General features: G+C 36.0%; 1 protein-coding gene across 1 annotated transcript in view; it reads left to right on the forward strand.

Annotated features, from left to right (window-relative positions):
• LOC145684700 (sodium- and chloride-dependent glycine transporter 2-like) overlaps positions 1 to 19,388 on the forward strand; it is a 290,540-nt gene that overhangs the window by 209,197 nt on the left and 61,955 nt on the right. The window contains exon 6 of the mRNA XM_081757078.1: positions 12,268 to 12,377. Within this exon, the coding sequence (XP_081613204.1) occupies positions 12,268 to 12,377 (110 nt within the window). The remainder of the gene's footprint in view (positions 1 to 12,267; positions 12,378 to 19,388) is intronic.

Genomic DNA, 19,388 nt, shown 5'->3' on the forward strand with positions numbered 1-19,388 from the left:
AACGGGAGAACCCCGAGAAAACCCACGAGCACGGTGTTTGTCCACCACAAAGTCCACACGGCGCGAGCTGGGATCGAACCAGGGACACCAAGCACCGGAGGTGAACGCTATGAAACTTCAGGCTGAATCGATGGAGGTTTTTACATCAATCACAGAAATGGGGAAGGTGGCGGTAATGAAACGAAAGTGTTACTATAGAGTTTTCTGTTTTCGATATTTCTCTACGCAAATGCAAACAGTGGAAGAGGATGCAGGTTTGAAGATTATAAATTAAGATACAAATTCTATTAACTGAAGCGTATGGGCAGAATACTTTACTGTGTTAATTTCATTTTCAGTGCTTATTGTCGGGAAATAAGGAAGCATTATTGTAGTTTTTAATCTAGCTGTAAAGGGCACATGCTATTTCATACTTATTTAGATTTTTATTAATAACTACATGATGTAGAATATTTTAATTTTATTGGCACGGTGTAAAACCCACCGACCTTTATTAAAGGAGGAGGATCAGTAATGTATGAATAAATATATGGTATAACCTCAATTAGAAAAAAAAAATCAATGTAAAATTGAAATTATATTTGCTATTCATACATAATTTTCGAATAGTTTGACCTTTTAGTAGATAAAAGTCGAAACTTTTTTTTGTGGTACACAACCAGAATTTTGATTATTAAACTAAACGTATTCTTAAAAAACGTGACCATAGTAATGTCACATTGTTTCTTTGTTTGCACATAGAACTTTATAGTGTAAATATTGACGTGTGTACTTATTGACTGATGGTAAAAATTGATGGAATAAGGTTTATTTAGATGCCACTTTGATGTGGTAAAAGTGTAACGTCTGTTAGAAATAGATTGGTTCTAGATAGCATGGCTTCCATAGCGGGCTTCGAGTGAAATAGTTCTTCTGTGGCAGTCCTTTAGAACATTCAGTGGAAGTCCATAATTGGTCCGTGTAGGGACCAAAAATAGTCACAATTTGTACGTTCAAGTTCCAATGATATCCACATATGGACATCCTCTACATCAGTTTGAAGTCCATAATAGGTCCAATTAACTCCGAATGGACGTCCAGGAGATGCATGGCAACTGTCCCAAAGTAACATCTTGTGTATATCGAGTGGACGTCGTATGGACCAAAAGAACACGTCCTCTGAACGTCCATTGGGCGTCTGTACGTCCATAATTAGTTCGTTTTGGTACCAGAAGTGGACATAATATGTACGTTCTGGACGTCCAGTAGATGCACGGCAACTGTGCCACCTGTACTCTCCCGTGTACATCCACTAGACGTTGTATGGACCAAAACCACACGTCCACTGGACATCCCGTAAATCCATTTTAGCTCCGAATGGACGTCCAGGAGATGCATGGCAACTGTCCCAAAGTAACATCTTGTGTATATCCAGTGGACGTCGTATGGACCAAAAGAACACGTCCTCTGAACGTCCATTGGGCGTCTGTACGTCCATAATTAGTTCGTTTTGGTACCAGAAATGGACATAATATGTACGTTCTGGACGTCCAGTAGATGCACGGCAACTGTGCCACCTGTACTCTCCCGTGTACATCCACTAGACGTTGAATGGACCAAAACCACACGTCCACTGGACATCCCGTAAATCCTTGCCCGGACGTTAAATGGATGTACATTGGACGTCGGTGTGCTGTGTGGGGATGGCCACGGAAAACGGAAAATATTTTTTCCGGAAACCGGGAAATTGAAAACGGAAAACGGAAAATTTTCCGGAAAATCGGAAGGCGGAAAATTTTCCGGAAAAACGGAAACGGAAAATTTTCCGGAAAATCGCAAGACGGAAAATTTTCCGGAAAAACGGAAGCGGAAAATTTTCCGGAAAATCGGAAGGCGAAAAATTTTCCGGAAAAACGGAAACGGAAAATTTTCCGGAAAATCGGAAGACGGAAAATTTTCCGGAAAAACGGAAACGGAAAATTTTCCGGAAAAACGGAAACGGAAATTTTCAGGAAAACTGAAGACGGAAAATTTTCCGGAAAATGAAAATGTTCACTTGGAATAGTGACATTGGTCGTCTTACATTAAGAAATATAACGAAAAATGCTACGCGAAAACAACCTGTAAATGAGGCAATACTCTTCACCATCTAGTGTTATAGAAACGCAACTCAAACTTAACAGTGGATAGGAGAGAAAAGGTCGAGTAAATCAGCGAAGAAACATTCCTTCCTCCTACATCTATTTGTACACTTGCCTAATCATGTACTTCTTTTGTTTGCGTGAGGGCTTGCAGATCATTCGTTTGCACCGGGAAATTCCCATCATGCGTGTGTTTCGGGGAATCCCCGATTATGCGTGTACCTGAGGGCAGAACTCTGGCAGTAAAGAGAGCTGGCAGTTTGTTATTAATACAACTGGTATGTTTATATTCCAACCATTTCTTCATTGCTTATCGTGACCACGGTGATCTGTCAAGGTCACAGATCCTGGGGGGCCGGGGGCAGCCCCCTCAAAGTTCATGTGGACCCCGCATTCTATTTATAAATATACAATATTTTGCACAATTTGAATTCAGTTTGTCTTAAAACCCTCATATATACCTTCTGCATCTGAATCGATCCCCAAAGTTACAGAGAAATCAGCTCCCTAGATTCTATAGAATCCACACGCAGTAGTATTGGTGGGAGTACACTACGTATTCCAACTGAGCTCAGGCGTTAGAATATCGGATTACATTCAGAAGGCCGATGTTCGATTCGAGCGTCCTATCGTTCCGACTGTTTTTTTTTTTCTGTAAGTTTATTACTCAGTTCCATCCGACCTGTGCCATAGACTTTTTAACCCTAAGATAAATTCAATTCTACTGATGTAATTCAATTTTACACTTTACCCTAGTGTTACCATCTTGCAACTATAAGCGTCACGAATTCCAAATACCGGTACTATTGACTATAAATACCATAGTATGTAACACTACTTGAAACTAGTGCCAGCTATTCATATAATGATCTATTCCACATAATTCTCTTCGTAACTTTTCCCACTAATTTCTCTTAAACTGAAATACGATTACACTTAGTCATCGATACATCAATTCAGTTCTCAATGCTGACTTATTATCTATGCTTCTGTATGCATTTGAAAGTTTTACTTATTATTAGAGCAGCCCCAAAGCATACAAAGCATAAAAAGCATAATAGCTATTTACACATATGGTTGGTACCTTGAACATGGTTGTGGCTGTCTAAGGGTCCAGAAGAAACTAATTTTAAAAGCATAATTTTAGAAAATAAAGCGTTAAAGCATAATTTAAAAGATATAGCATAATTCTTTTTAAAAAATCTCTTTAACTTCAAGTTTAACATACTGTATTAATATTTTTAAGAAATAATATTTACAATGCAAAATCATTAACATAACAATGCAACAATGAAAAGCTTATTTTTATTTCTGTAAACTTTTTGGTCTACTCTTTTGACGTGGAGAAAAGAATAAAGGACAAAAAGAAGAAAACTTCCATCAACAATGAATAGTACACAAGAACTCCACACTATACTGTTATGTGTACCTCTAAGGCGCACACAAGTGATTAAAAAAAAAAACTGACTCGAGTAAAGCCTCTCTTTACAGTGCATGAGGTAGAAAGTTCATTAAATATGAAAGAAACTGGTTGCATAAAATATTAATAAATAGATCAAGATATTTAGAATATTTAATGTATAGTAAATATTATACGTTATACACGATTAATGTAAAACAATGATTGAAATTAATAATAAAGCATACTTTGGAAAAAATAAAGCATAATGTGGGTTGCTCTACTTATTATTCTACATTCATATTTTGTTACTAAATTGTGAACTAATGCCATCAAAGTGTTTTATTATTATTATTATTATTATTATTATTATTATTATTATTATTATTATTATTATTATTATTATTATTATTTCATAAACGTAGATGATAATGTAGGTGCTGCTACCTCTATATCTCAGATTATCGCTTCACCTGGCGCACGCTCAAATGCATCTAAAGTAACAGAAAGATCCCAGAAAAAATGTTTTACAAATAAGGGAACATAGTAGTACGGAAGAAACAGAAAAGAATTCTGTCTTATTTCAGAGACCCTAAACCTTGTTCTTCCGCAAGAGCAGAGGTGCTTGATAGTAAAATAAGTAATATGGTACCAAAGGATTTTCTTCCTTTGCCTTTCGTTGAAGCAATTCGGTTTCTTGAATTTATGAATGAAGTAGAACCAAGTTACCACTCACCATCCAGGCAAACTGTGACTCGCCGTATTGAGGCCTTGTTTTCTAAGGAGAAGTGTGGCTGCGGAATCGATTGATTTAACAACAGATAGCTGGGCTTCGTAGGCTGGGAAAAGTTATATTACAATCTCAGCCCACTATATGCTTCCATCTAAGTTCAATAAGTTCAGTCCTTCAAATAATTGAAATAGAAGTGAGGCACACAAGAGTAAACCTAACTCAGCACGTATCACATGTTGCAGAGTAGTGGAACATTTTAGATAAAATACATGCAATTGTCTATGACAATGCTAGTAATATAACAAGTGCGGTACGAGAACTTCCGTATGCAAGCATATGTTGTTTTGCTCAGACCCTACAACTCTCTATAAATAAGGGTCTTGCAATAGAGAAAATCGAGAAAATGTTAAGTGTTGTTAGTCGGATTGTTTCCCACTTGAAATATAGTACGTTGGCAACGTCAGAATTGGAAAAACAGTAAAGGTTATTAGGATTGGAAGTACATTTCCTTATACAGCAAGTTAAAACTCGGTGGAACAGCATACATGAAATGCTTGAGAGATTGATAGAACAAAGAAGAGCTCTTAACAATGAATTATCAGATAGAAATGTAACAAAGACGTCAGGTTGCAAGAAGTTTAACCCTTTAAGGATATCTAAAATTTTAGACTTTCACTCAAACAACTAGAGTTCTACTGCTTCCTTATTATTTATCGTAGGATCATGGTTCATACCTCGTTTTTCTCACGATAGAGCATACTTACCAACGGTACCACGTGTCGGTATCATAAACCTTAACAGGAAAAATCGAAAAAAAAAAAACGGAATTTTTCTGAAAAAATCATCCCTTCGTAACACTTGCGCCCCTCGGGCCCGTCCCCGGTTTTACGTAGGGATCTAAAAAAAATTATAAATACCCAAAGGTACACACAATCCTTATGCAAGTTTCAATCTGATATCTTGAAAACTAAAGGCGTGAAAAAGTTTTGGAATTTGCCTTAAGAAAAAAAGTCACGTCCCTTCGCACCACTTGGCGCCGCCAAGTTGACCATCCGGTTCCAAAACGCATCTGCGGTGTTCTTTGGTCCATCCTTGCCTTGAAAAATAAAAAAAATCCCGGCTTAAATACCTGTTATAGAACCTAAATTAGCGATCAAAGACGATAGTACGCTATGGTATATAAATATACCAGAACTCTTAATAAAAGGTTAAACTTCCTACAGACTAGGGATGACCACATTTTCAGAGAAAACGGAAAACGGAATATAATTCTTCCGGAAACTGGATAATTAGAAAGGAAAGACGGAAAATTTTCCGGAAAAGCGGAAATGGAAAATTTTCCGGAAAAACGGAAACGGAAAATTTTCCGGAAAATCGGAAGACGGAAAAGTTTCCGGAAAACGGAAGACAGAAAATTTTCCGGAAAAACGGAAACGGAAAATTTTCCGGAAAAACGGAAACGGAAAATTTTCCGGAAAATCGGAAAACGGAAAATTTTCCGGAAAATCGGAAGACGGAAAATTTTCCGGAATAACGGAAACGGAAAATTTTCCGGAAAATCGGAAGACGGAAAATTTTCCGGAAAAACGGAAAACGGAAAATGTGATTTCCGGCAACCGGGAAACTCTTTTTCCGGAAATGGCCATCCCTAATATATAATAACATGAAAAATAGTTACAAGTTAGTTTCTCTCGTTGTTACAAGTTAGAGTTGAAACAACTTCTTTCACAGGAGAAAATATAACAAGTTGTTTTATCTTGTGGAAAATCATTGATAATACGAGTAATTTATTTTTGTTGCTGTCAATACTTTGATTTAATGGGAAATGTATTTAAACACAATGATTATTTTTTCTTTTCTATCTTTATGTTCGTTCTTTTTCCAAATATTTATTTTTGTTCTTTGAATCTTCCGTATGACTTAAGAACATCGAATGTTAATTATCAGAAAAGCAGAACCTCTAGTGAAATGTATTCTACTTAAAAGGTATTCATTTTGGAACGATTATGCATCAACCCGTCATGATATACAGTATATTCTTACGTTACTCCTCTGTCAATTTCTGCGAAGAGGAAAACGAAAAGTATTTTTCCCTACGAATTCCAAAGTAAAATTTCACACGTCATGACTCGCCTCATATAGCTTCACTGTTGCAAGGAGATACTAATACATGAAAATAAAATAGAAGTAATTTATTCCTGTCTATATGTCTATTACGACTAACGTTTGGGAAACAAAACAAATACAGTGAAACTGCTCCAAGCAGTACGAACACGACTGAAACAGAATTATCACTCGATTGTCCTTGAGAGTAGGTATACATCGCTCAAGCGCACAAATAAACGTGAGTGCAGCAAACGTTTCTGTGGTGTTCTATTCACTATTACTATTAGCCAATATATACAGGAACTGATATTTTTCATGTATACATAACATTTTTGCTTCAAGGTGCGCGCCACAGGCGATTTGATATATGGTTAGTAGGTGCTATACATTCCAGATCTGCTTCATTGCGCAATAGTATCATCTATCTATGATTGCACTGCTAGACTCTTATTATACATAGAAATACCAGAGAGTAGGCAGTGTACTGCTTATAAAAGTGATACTAAAGATAAACTGAATAAAGTACTAAACATTGTGTCCCCTTGTAGAATACCATTATAAACTGAGATGGGAGTATCTAATCCAACATTTAGCTTCAATGTTGTAGTTCGTTTCGAATACACACCTTTGATAAGAGAAATTAAAATATCACCAATTCCGTATTTAGTTAAAACTTGGTTGTGATTAATTCTGTCAAAGGCCTTGGAATAATTCGTGGATAAAATTGCCACATATTTATGAAAAGAAATAAATTCTCTGAAATTTGATAAGAAAAGAAATGTTTGGGTTTTACGTCCCACGATTATGCCGTCTAGGCTCAAGGAGACGGTGATGATGAGAAATGAATGAAATGATGGAATGAAAAAGTGGGACGAAACGGAAGAACTCCGAGAAAGCTCATGCACACGGTGTTTGTCCACCAAAAAGTTCACTTGGTACAAGCTGGAAACAGGGACCCTGATAGCAGAAGTGAACGTTCTACCATTGAGCCACCGCAGCCCCGAGATTAACTTCAGCGAATGACGTTTCGTCACTGCAATTCCATTATCCGACATTTCCTTCCTATGGATATGTGCCTGTCTTTGCAGGTATTTCTTTACCTTATATCAGTAACGAATTTAGAAGAAACTCTTTTTTATTAATCTCGGAAATAGGAGGAAAAGTGGAGATTTTAAGCATAGATATAATTAACAGTAGTTTTTTCTTTAGAAATTCCACAATTTACGAACTTTAGCCCGAAAGCATCATCCCTGTAACAGCCGCTGCTATATATAATAATAAGCTAGAGTATAATTCTCAAATAAATATGAATAACTTATCTGACATTAACATTTCATTTGCTATTTTCTTCCATTCTGTATTTAGAACATACCTCACTAGTTTCATTAATATGTCTTTCATAATCAAATTTATAGTGCAACAAAACCTCTCAAGCGTAGACATACAGAATCCTTTGCATACGAAATTCGAAAGAAATGAAGACTTTATTCCGTGCAGTAGTTCAGAGAGAACCAAAGATAACATGAGCCACAGCGATGCTTCCGCTGAACATCGATGTTAATACAAACTCGGTTGTTTATCATCGCGACCACTAATTCACCCTCGAGGTCGACCTCTAGGTCGCCATTTAGCGTACATCTTCTGCATGCGCATACTCATTTGAATCCATGTGTCTGTGCCAGTATCGAGGGTGCGACCGCGACTTAAACCTCGACCTCGATCGCGTTCTCTTCGGTATGTTTCTACCCAGAGTTCTTATTGTAACAACTTATACAAATGTCGGAGGTTCCAAACCTCCTGGGTACTTCATTCCTTTGTATTATCCATTGTTCCTAAACATCATCAGTCTCTGTCCACCTTCAGCCATAATTTTATTCGTTCAAGCCAAAGATAAAACATTCGTTGTCCTTCGCATTTAGCGTTCTTAAAGATAAAATTATGGTATGATTAATTGTGTGATTTTGATATTTTAAATATAAATTTCTGTCCTCCCCTCCGCAAAACACATCTCATGGGCGCAACCTGCTCCCTAAATCTCGCGTGAGTGCTCCCCCCTGTTCCAAATAGAAAAATTGATAGAATTGGAAGTAATTGTTTTTTAGGTTGCTAAAATGTATGAAAATTGTTATGAAAGTTTCTAAACTGATGGAAAATATTCTTCTAACAACAGTAATTAAGTTATTGCCAAGGAAAGGAAAACTAGAGACGGGTAATTTTCCTAGCTTTCCCCCTTACAAATAAACGTTTTGTAAGTAACAAACGTTTCGTGTCTGACGTATGACTGCCTGTCGTTCTGTGTGGCTCCGTAGATGAGTGAGTAGAGTCATTGCTTGTTAATCTTGAGGTTCATGGATCGAATTCCACCCAAATCTGAGAGTCTCCCACTACCAATTGTTGGATTTTTTTCATTCTTTGTTTCTCATATCTGAACATGTTTTTCCCCCTCCGTAATCATCTGATGCTCTCAACTGAGTTCTCTACTTGAATTCAACAATTGGTAGGGGGATGCTCTCAGGTTTGAGTGAGCTTTTACATGTCTCCTTACAAAATCAAAATTTTCGACAAAATATGAATGCTATTCGATCATTTTATATCAAATTCTAAATTTGCACATGCGACTTTATCTCTCTTTCATCATATTTGCATCTCTTGTTCTCTAATGTCGTTAGCTATGACATAAGATGGATTAGCAGCAAGACCTCAAATCTTAAAAGCGCTATACCAATGGGCTCACTCTCACTAAGCACTTGATTAAAAGTATATGTTTTCATACTGAAGGAGGGGGGCATTCGCTCTTCCTACCCTGAAGTGACATAATATTTATTCAGGTTCTGCAAAGTAATTTTAGATCAAACGACTGAAAGAGTATTCATTCCAACAGCAACAGGATTGAGCTTTTATTTGTTGTTGCACGTTATCTTCACGAATAGGACGAATATCAAGTAGTATATTTGAAATAAAAACTACACGTCTAAGATTCTTATTATTTTGGAGATATGATGTAGACCAGCGTTTCCCAACCTTTTTCAACTTGCGGCACACTACGGATGTTACTTGCACTCTCGCGGCACATATAGACATTATTTGTAAATATAAAACACAGTGGTATTTTTTCTGTGATTATTGATCTCCTTCTCACAAGAAGAAAGCTCGAATACTGTTTTTTTTTTCGTGGTAAATCATTATGTTATTTTTCATTCTAATTTAAAAATGGAAAACAATTGCAATGAAATATTGGACTCAAGTTTGTAAAAATACGCTTTCTTTTTTTTTTTTTTAAAAAAAAAACTATATCCAACCTTTTACTAAGAAGGAAGATCACTAAATAACGAACGAAGAAACGAATCACATTCACTTTTAAAACACAAATGTAGGTACTTTGTCGAAAGGATTGAATGATATTTTAAATTTTCAAGTTACGATATAGTCTGCAACAATAAAGGAGCAATAGTGGTCATAACAATGACAACAAATACTTTCTTCAACATTAGAAATGTACGTACAGAACGGTAACACTGTATGAAACTTAAAATTATAGATTCATATAATGTGAATTACAAGTATATATTTTTTCCTACGTTTTACAATTTCATTCCTCTAAAATTAATAATTTTGTTTCGATTCCTCGCGGCACGCCAGCGGCTTATTCACGGCACACCAGTGTGCCGCGGCACACCGGTTGGAAAACGCTGCTGTAGACGGTAGTGGGAATTTCAACCAAGTGTACGGGAATTTTTACTGCCTGGCGATTATGCCACCCACGTTCCTTTAAAAATAATTCGGTTGCAATACTTCCCGGCATATGCTTCGGACTCAACTGGTGGAGCACTCTTGCCGTAAATCTCCATATGGGTGTACCATCCAGAAGTGTTCCTTACTGTACAACTAGTGAACTCATGATTATGAACTGCTGCTGTACAATACGCCACTGAAATCTATATGACATTGAAATCTTTGTTCTCCATTGACATATTTACAGATGTAGAGGCTACCTTTATTCATTAACGCATTCTTTAACGCTGGTACAGATTAAAAACTGAAAACTCTTACAGTAGTGGACATTAATGTTTCTTTACATGTAATTGTTTTCATAATACTGTTACATGCCTTTATAAAGTTTAAATATGTTGCTTCTTCTTTCAAGTGCAGTCATATCCAAAAATGATTGTCGCATATCTATAACTGACTTGTTGTGGGAATATAATTTGATAATGATTTTGCAGGGTACTTTTAATACTGTTACATGTGCATAATTGGGAAGTGTATATTTGTGTTAAATTTCATGGAAAAGAATTATAAATACGAGTTGCTAAATAGACAAGAGGTTTTTTTTCGTTGTATTGTTCTTATTTACTGCTCTTTTGACATGAAATTTACCACATACATGAATGTCGATTACACACATACTAACATCATAAGAAATACCGGACCAAATCGTTATCAAATTATATTCCAGAATAACATATTTATAGACATGCCACAATCTTTTTGGATGTGACTGCGCATTTTTATAGCATTTAGATTGTAGGCATACATGCTTCTAATATTTACAATTCATTTTACTGTATTTGTGTGATATTCTTCCTTCAATATTTGTTGTATTCTTCCTGTGTTGTGTTTACATTAAAATGTGTCCAGAAACGTGACAATATTCATACGCTAGAGCCTATTTGAACTGTGCCCCTTATGGCGCTACCGTCGATGTGTGTGTTCCTGTACCTCCCTCGAAAGAGGAGGGACAAGTTGGTGTGACCGAGATCTTTCATTTGTTAGATGCGGAAGCGTTGCCACAATGAATTATTTCACAGGCTTCGCTGTGCACTGTCTTGTTAGTCATTCTAAGTAGCCTATGATCTTCACTCGTCAAGACCAAACGACTGAATGACAAATTATTGTCAACACGGCTAAGGTCATTCACTTCTTTTCCGTAAACAAAGGGAGAGTTTCCTCCGTCATAGGGCGGCAGGGATGAGGCCTAAATATAGTTCGCATATTTTCCGAGGGCACACCTGAGATAAATTGGATTAGTAGAAGCTCGCAATTAAATAATAATAATAATAATAATAATAATAATAATAATAATAATAATAATAATAATAATAATAATAATAATAATAATAATAATAATAATAAAAGCAAAACAAGTGTGGTTGCCTCGCCTCCCCAAAATTTCCCTTGCCTCCCCTCTTGCCCCCTATTAAGCGCCGCCACTGATGTGGATGTGAATCACATGGGCTCCCTCTAGAAATGAAACTAGGATCTCCGATGCCATCCATAAAGCGAAAACGCTAAGAGGTAGCGAGAAATGGTCTTTTGATGTTGGTTGTCCTTCGCAAGAATAAGCTTCGACTCGAGCTTTGTCCCTCCTATTCAAACTTGAGTCAGGGCCCCCAAAAGTAAATTTCTTCCTCAACTGTATCTCTTCAACTAAAACCAGAAGTTATAGAAATCTAATCCCACCTCCGCTTTCAACCACACATTGGGTAGGATTGGATTGAATTTGAATTATATGTCACTTTCAGCAGCGAGGCTATATAGGATGTACAATTACAGCCAAACGTGCGATCTGAATCACATGGGCTCCCTCCGGAAGTCGAACTAGGATCTCCATAAAACGAAAGTACCAAGAAATAGTGAGAAATGGCTTTTTGATGTGGGTTCTCCATCTCTCGAGCTTTGTCCTTCTATTCAAACTTGAATTTCTGTAAATCAACGATTTCTGAGTTTTAACATTCATTGCCATAGTGAAAAATGGAAATATATAACGAAAAACACGACTTTATTCCTCTCTTGCAATGGGAAGTTAGCAAACCTATTTGCGATTTCAATCTTGAATTTACAGTTTTGAAATCTAACGTGGTTTCACAGTACAAAACTGACTTACTTCTTTTTCAATTTTATTTTCACAGGCGTTAATGAGTTTTTTGACAATATTGAAGAGATGGGAATACACATGTCAAAAATAGGGAAATGGTATTGGTGCATTATGTGGAAATTCATCACACCAATTGTATTGTTGGTAAGTTAACAAAAGTATTATTTATTTTCGTATTATAATATATACACAGATGAACTGGAAGCCATTTCTTATTTGAAACTAGGATTGCCAACATAAGTCTAGGCACCCTCCAGGGGTCTACTGGCCTGCCGGGCAAATGTCTTGTGCTCACTCCTTTTATGGCGCCCTCAAAAATCTATTTAATAACGAAAATAAAATGAATAAATTTCCCTTAAACAGATATTTACATTATTTTTTGTAATGATACACAAAATAACTCAATTGATAAAAATGTACGAAATAATTTGTATAAGTTGTAAATCTTTTTTGTTAATAACTTTTCAAGCCGCATGATCAGGTTAGTTAATACAGTAAAAGCTCCTTATTCGCGCCTCCTTCATTCACGTTTTCACTATTCGCAGATTTAAAAAAATCCGACCCAATTCCTATATTCGCGGCGAAAGATTTCTTTATTCGCGGATCTAATCAGTACGTACATACATACGTAATAATAAAAAGGATTCCAATAGGTATCCAACCCAATATCCTTTGTAAACACCGTCAAATGGACTAATAAAATGTAAAATAGACCTTATTACAACTTTGCCTAAAGTATGTTGTTAAATGATATCGCCGCTGTATTGGTTCGGACTTTGACATAAGCCGCCTTCGTCGCGATCGGTGTTTTTGAGAATGTAAACAAACAGAATGAAAACAACCTTATTACTCAATGAATAAAGTATATTTTTAAATGCCGCCACATTATTAGACCTTCCGTCCTTTGGTACGAGCCGCTTTGCGTGTTTTATTGTTTCGTCTTTCCATTCGTTACAAAAATTGTGATCGAGTAACACGTCTCTACCGCTGTCTTCCTAATTTATACAGTAATATCAACTAAATAAAATGAGAAACTAGTTTCGACACGAAAAAAATCTCTTACCTCTTAAAGGGAAAATAGAAATGCTTGATCGTTTACGCCTTGGAGAGTCGTTTGCATCCATATCACGCTCATTCAATGTCAACGAATCAACTGTACGATCGATAAAAAAATCCGAAGATAAAATAAGGTCGTCTGTAGCTTCAACTTCACTGTCAGCGAAAATTGTTCGAGATCCAGCAATAGAAAAAATGGAAGTGGCGTTGTCATTATGGATCGAAGACCGCAACCAAAAAAGGGTGCCCTTGAGTGGTTCAATGGTCCGGGAAAAGGCAAAGCGTCTTTACGCTCATTTTAAAGAACCTGATAGTAGCTGTAGTGGTGAATGTACAGATGGAGGATTTCAAGCATCGGAAGGTTGGTTCAATAAATTTAAGGTGAGACAATCATTGCATAACATTAAAATCGTTGGAGAAGCTGTATCTGCAGACACTGCTCCAGCAGAACGGTATCCAGAAGAATTTGCAAACTTAGTAGCTGATGGAGGATACAAACGTGAGCAAGTATTTAATGCAGACGAAACTGCACTGTTCTGGAAGAGAATGCCAAACAAAACATTCATTTCTAAAAGCGAAAAGTCTGCTCCTGGATTTAAGGCAGCAAAGGATAGAGTTACACTGCTGCTATGTTCTAATGCATCTGGAGATTTTGTCATTAAACCACTGATGCTTTACAGATCGTTAAATCCTCGGGCTTTAAAAAATCAAAACAAGGACGACCTGGCAGTGTTTTGGCGTGCTAATAAGAAAGCGTGGGTTACAAGCGCTATTTTTTGTGACTGGTTCCGGAATTGTTTTGTTTCTGAAGTTGAAACTTATTTAAAAGAACAGAATTTAGACTCTAAAGCAGTTCTAGTTTTGGACAATGCACCAGGTCATTCTCGCGAACTTGAAACTATGCATCCAAATATAAAAGTGACATTTTTACCTCCCAACACGACGGCTTTGCTTCAATCTATGGACTAAGGAATAATCCAGGCCTTTAAGCTCTATTACATATTAGACGAACCTTCAAAATCGTATTGGATAATATGGAATTTAATCCTGATGTGAATGTTATGGAATGCTGGAAGAAATTTGACATAGCAAAATGCATCGTAAATATAAAAGAATCATTGGAAGAACTGAAGCCACACACATTGAAAACTGTGGCCTGCTCTGACTGCGGAAAATGACGAGGAATGTGTGCAAATTCAAACTTTGACGGCAAACATAGCCGAAACTGCGAATGGAATAGGACGAGATGGGTTCGAACAGATAGAATCAAGTGACATTCAGGAATTGCTTGAATCGCAAGATAAAGATTTGACTGAAACCGACTAAGAGGAAATGTTAAATTCACAGCCCATTGAAGAAGAGGCTTCAACAAGCACTGGAAACGTGACATTTAATTTGAAAAATCTTAGTGAAGGTTTAAGAATGGCAAATGAGCTTTGTGATTTCTTTATGAAAATTGGTCCGTCTATGGAACGAAGTCTTATTTTTAAGAGGCAAATTGCTAATGCCACTGCTGAATATCAGTTTGAATTGAAGGAGCTTTTAAAAAATGCCAAGCAAGAAAAAATTACAAAATTCTTCAAACCATTGCCTAAGCCTGAAAATAATAATTAACCAATATGGTCAAAAACTTCAACTACAGTAAATTGATTTTATTAATATATGTATTTGTTTTTTATTTTGTCACCTAGGAACGTATGCCCTATAATCCCATATAAATTACCATTCCGTATTCACGGTTTCTGTATTCGCGGCATATTTATGGAACATATACCCCGGGAATAAAGAGCTTTTACTGTACTGAAATTACAGCTATATTGCCGGGGCTGTATTTTGTAATCAATCAAACATCAAACTATAATAGGAGCTTCGAAGTTACTGATATTTCGAAGTATACTTCGAAGATACTGATGAGGTTTTTAAGTTAGGTTGTGTCTGTTGCTGTCTGTAGATTGGTAAGTAGATTGTTGATATAGCAGAACATAGCATCTTGTAGTACACTTTTGTGTTTTTTATGTAATAGATTAATTCATTATGCATAGGTTGAATAATAACACAGAAGATGTTTTCAATACTACAATTACTTTAGGCGTGTAGTTTGTCTGTTGTCTTCTGTTTTATAAATGACAGACAGCAAGACGTTTTTTGTAATAATTTTATTTTACCATTTTCTGACACTATTTGTGAGTACGATTCGATCTACTATATTTTCTTTTAAAAGCTATGATTGCAGGGCCACAATGAACAAGGAAGTAGCGGGGTACGTTTCCTAGGCGAGTGGTTGGTAGTGTGCATAAAAGGGCAACATGTATAGATTGAGGGTGTTCGAATTTCTTGATTGACCAGTGACACACCCTATTTGCAGCCATACATGATAGTTATTATTGAAACTGACTTATCTTTGTGTAGAAGTTTTCTATCACACTTAATGACATATCGGGTGCTGAAATAATGGCGACTGGAGAGTTACCCATCGTGTAAAAAGAAATCTTGAAAGAAGTTAAGTATGTAATAAATAAACGAAGTAATACGAAAACGAAAACGATGGAAAATACAATCCGAGAACTATGGGACTTACCGTAAGCGCTTAGAACCTAGTTTGCGATCTCTCTAAATATGTTTCATAATCCTTTGATCTCTACGTAATGAATTGAAATGAAAATGAAATGAAATCTTTGCGTTTTACGTCCCATGGTTATGCCTGTTAGGCTAAAGGAGACGGTGATGATGAGTAATGAATGAAATGGTGGAGTGAAGAAAGTGGGAGGAAACGGGAGAACCCCGAGAAAACCCACGCACACGGCGTAATGAATTGAGTAAACATGTTTTTAAATACTAATTAAGCATTAAGGATAGTATTCACGTAAATGACTTTTCAAATTCATTTCAGTTTTCTACTACAAATCGAAAATAATATCACTTTTCAGGTTCTCATACTCGTAGAATAAAACAAACGGGATAGCCTACAACAATTTATTTTAACACTCACCATTCTCGTTCCTTTTCCAGGATCCATTGCACAAATTGCCGTCATTTTCAATAATCCGCTGGTTTAAGTTCCTATGTCAACTGAACTCTGTACGGGCGTAAGTGCAAATCTTTTGTTAAGATGCTGTGCATTGTTGCTGGACACATGCGTATTCCTTGAGCACTATGGCAACATGATTTTCCCGAACTCACAGTAAGATATCCCTCATTCAGGCCACTTCGAGGGCGTCCAGGGCTTTTGATGTCAACTGTTGAACCAGTTTGTTTAAATTTCTTGATCACCCTACGAACAGTGGACTCATTTGGTGCATTGTTGTACCCAAGAATCGTACGGAGTTTCCGAACAGTTTCCGCGAAATTTTCACAATTCTTTTAGTTTTAATAATCAACACTTGCTGTTCCGCAATGTATCTTTCCATGACGGTACTTCACAAACACTGATCTGGAAAACAAAAGCACAATATCAAAACATAACCTCAATGTTCACTGATAACAACAAATGCAAAAACAATATCGCCAAAAGCAATAAATAAAAATAGTAAGTTTTTGAAATCCTGCGTGGTTTTTCAGATATCTTTTAGTATAAGAAATTGGACTGAGAAAGAGAATGCGGTAGCCTGGACCTTTTATTATGAAATAAATAATTGCCATGCCCTACTGAAATCATCAAACTAATAGTTAACTCCACCATTTGTGTAACTCGTATATTTTACCAGGGGACTTCTGAGAATTGAAAAGAAAAACTTGCTTCTGAATCAACGGTATTTTAGGGCTGCTGGCTCCCTCTTATTAAGCCTATGCACCGCATTCAGCTAATAAACATAACTCCAGATGATAAGATTACTTGTAATTCTAACCAAGCTGTTAATTCTCTATACAAAGTTTTACAATCAATCTGATTTACCTACCCTTATCGTTGCCTTGGAATTTTGGTTACTTTCTCTAGAATTCATTTTTATATTAGGATGAATATAGTGATGAATATTTTTTTAATTTTATTTTGTTTAAAAATTAAAACTATTTTAATAATACCCCTTTTACATTTTATCGGAAATAAAATTGTCTTGTATCAAGAATCGTGTTTATAATTTTTGTTACGAATGAGGTAACTAACTGTTAAAAGATTCGGCTTGAAATTTGCTCTCCTGATAGGGAAGGTGACGTGCAGTAAGTTTAGATTCTGTATGTATTCTGTCCGCTTTACTTGAATTCATTTTTTCAGTAGTTTTCCGTTTCACTAAACCACTGTAAAAAAAAAGAGCAGTTCCTTTCTGTGTCTAACCAGTCATTTACAGAATCCATAACCGCCTTATTTATATGAAAGTGTCTGCCCAGCAAATGATGTTGTCAGGACATGAAGCAGACTATAATTGTAGCAGGCACTGAAAAAATTAGAATAATAGTCATCAGTGGCCTGTCCTTTCAGCAGAAAATTGATGAGGAGAATACATTGTGCGTCACAGATAATTAACTCAATCATTTTCCTGACAGTCTGTCTTACGAACAAGGTTATTAAGTTCAAAGGGGAATTGTTAAGGACTATACAAATGAGAAAGACTTTGCTTCAGATTTGGAAGACAAACCAACAGATGTCACACAGTTATTACCGACTTTTGAGGGGGAAAAGTCAAGGATTGCAAACCCCTAAAATGCAAAGTAGTAGTAAGTGCAATCTGTGTTTCAATTATACCTTTCTATTTGATTTTGGAACATAATATGTGCCCAAAATTCCACACAGGACTATCCAAATAAATTCTTACACTGCCTGTGCTAGAATATATAAAAAATTTTGTTCACATCGTACTAGTAAACATCTGGAAGCTTCGTTTTTGATAATTTCAGAAATTATACATTTTCGGTAAAATCGACAACAATGGCATAATAGACAAAATTTGTGAGGAACGTACAGAAATCAGAAGATCAATGAGGTGAAGTTGTTCTGTAATAGACTTTGTTTGTAAATACAGCAAATGAAAATTGCATTACCTTTTTCAATATAAGGTTGTTTATCATGATTATAATATTTATAAATCTAAATGAAAATATATTTTACTTATGCTTTTGTTTAAAATAGTTCAGTTTTGTCTTATAATTAGAAACATACGTATAAGATGGTTATAAATATAATAAAATATTTCTATTAACACACATCTATAAATCATGATAAAGAATAATTGATATTACACTCTACCAGTTGCCTCCGCCTGTGCCTCCGCCCTTTGGAGCCAGTCCATCATTTTCAATTCCAAGTAAGTCAAAACAATATAGTCGAATTATTTCAATTTAAATTACCCAACGAATTCCCTTTTTCAAACTACTATTCTTTTTTTAAAAAAAAATGTTTTAAAATAAAGATATGAATTTACAAAATTTTAGATATTGATTTTGTGTGTTCGTGGCATTAGCATCTGGGGCAAAGGGAGATAGCCTTCAAAATAAATACGGTTCACAATCTTTTCCATAGAACAACACGAACAATTACAAAACACATGAGAAATTGTTCCCAAAGAAACCGGTACAATGTGAAAATAAAGTGTTTTAATAGTATCTCAAGAAGTATGACAGTAGTAATGATGTTGAAAGCAATTGTTGTTTCTTGCTAATATCTTCTTTTATGTTACTTATAGTAAGAAATCTTTTCGATTTCTGTTACCAGTTAACACGATGCAGCTGGAATGTAAACTTCAGAAATGTAAACTGCCAACAAGAAGATTTACGCAGCAAACTTCAATTCAAGATTACTCACCTCCACTCCATGGTTATCTTTCTTCTGCTCCCGAACGAGTTTCAAATTTAAACCACATAAACGTGGAAATCTAAGAATGTTGACGTTGAAATGAGCTTAAATGAGCATTTTAGTGTAATAAACTCATTTATTTATTTCTAGATTAAGATAGTATATGTCTTGCATCAATACATTATGAGACTCGGGTCTATAGTTTAACGAAAGACCCCAACACTCAGAGGAAAAGACTGTACCACGGGAGTCACGAAAACGTTCCACCCATGCGCGGTATCGAACATATTCTTTGTCATATTACCACCAACATTTCTCCTACTCTACCAGCTCTTCTGTTTACCGTAACAATGGTTCTCAATACCTTCGCTGTA

This window comes from Thermobia domestica, chromosome 5 (genome assembly GCF_964235325.1).
Source record: "Thermobia domestica chromosome 5, izTheDome1.hap1.1, whole genome shotgun sequence".
Classification (NCBI taxonomy): Eukaryota; Metazoa; Arthropoda; class Insecta; order Zygentoma; family Lepismatidae; genus Thermobia; species Thermobia domestica.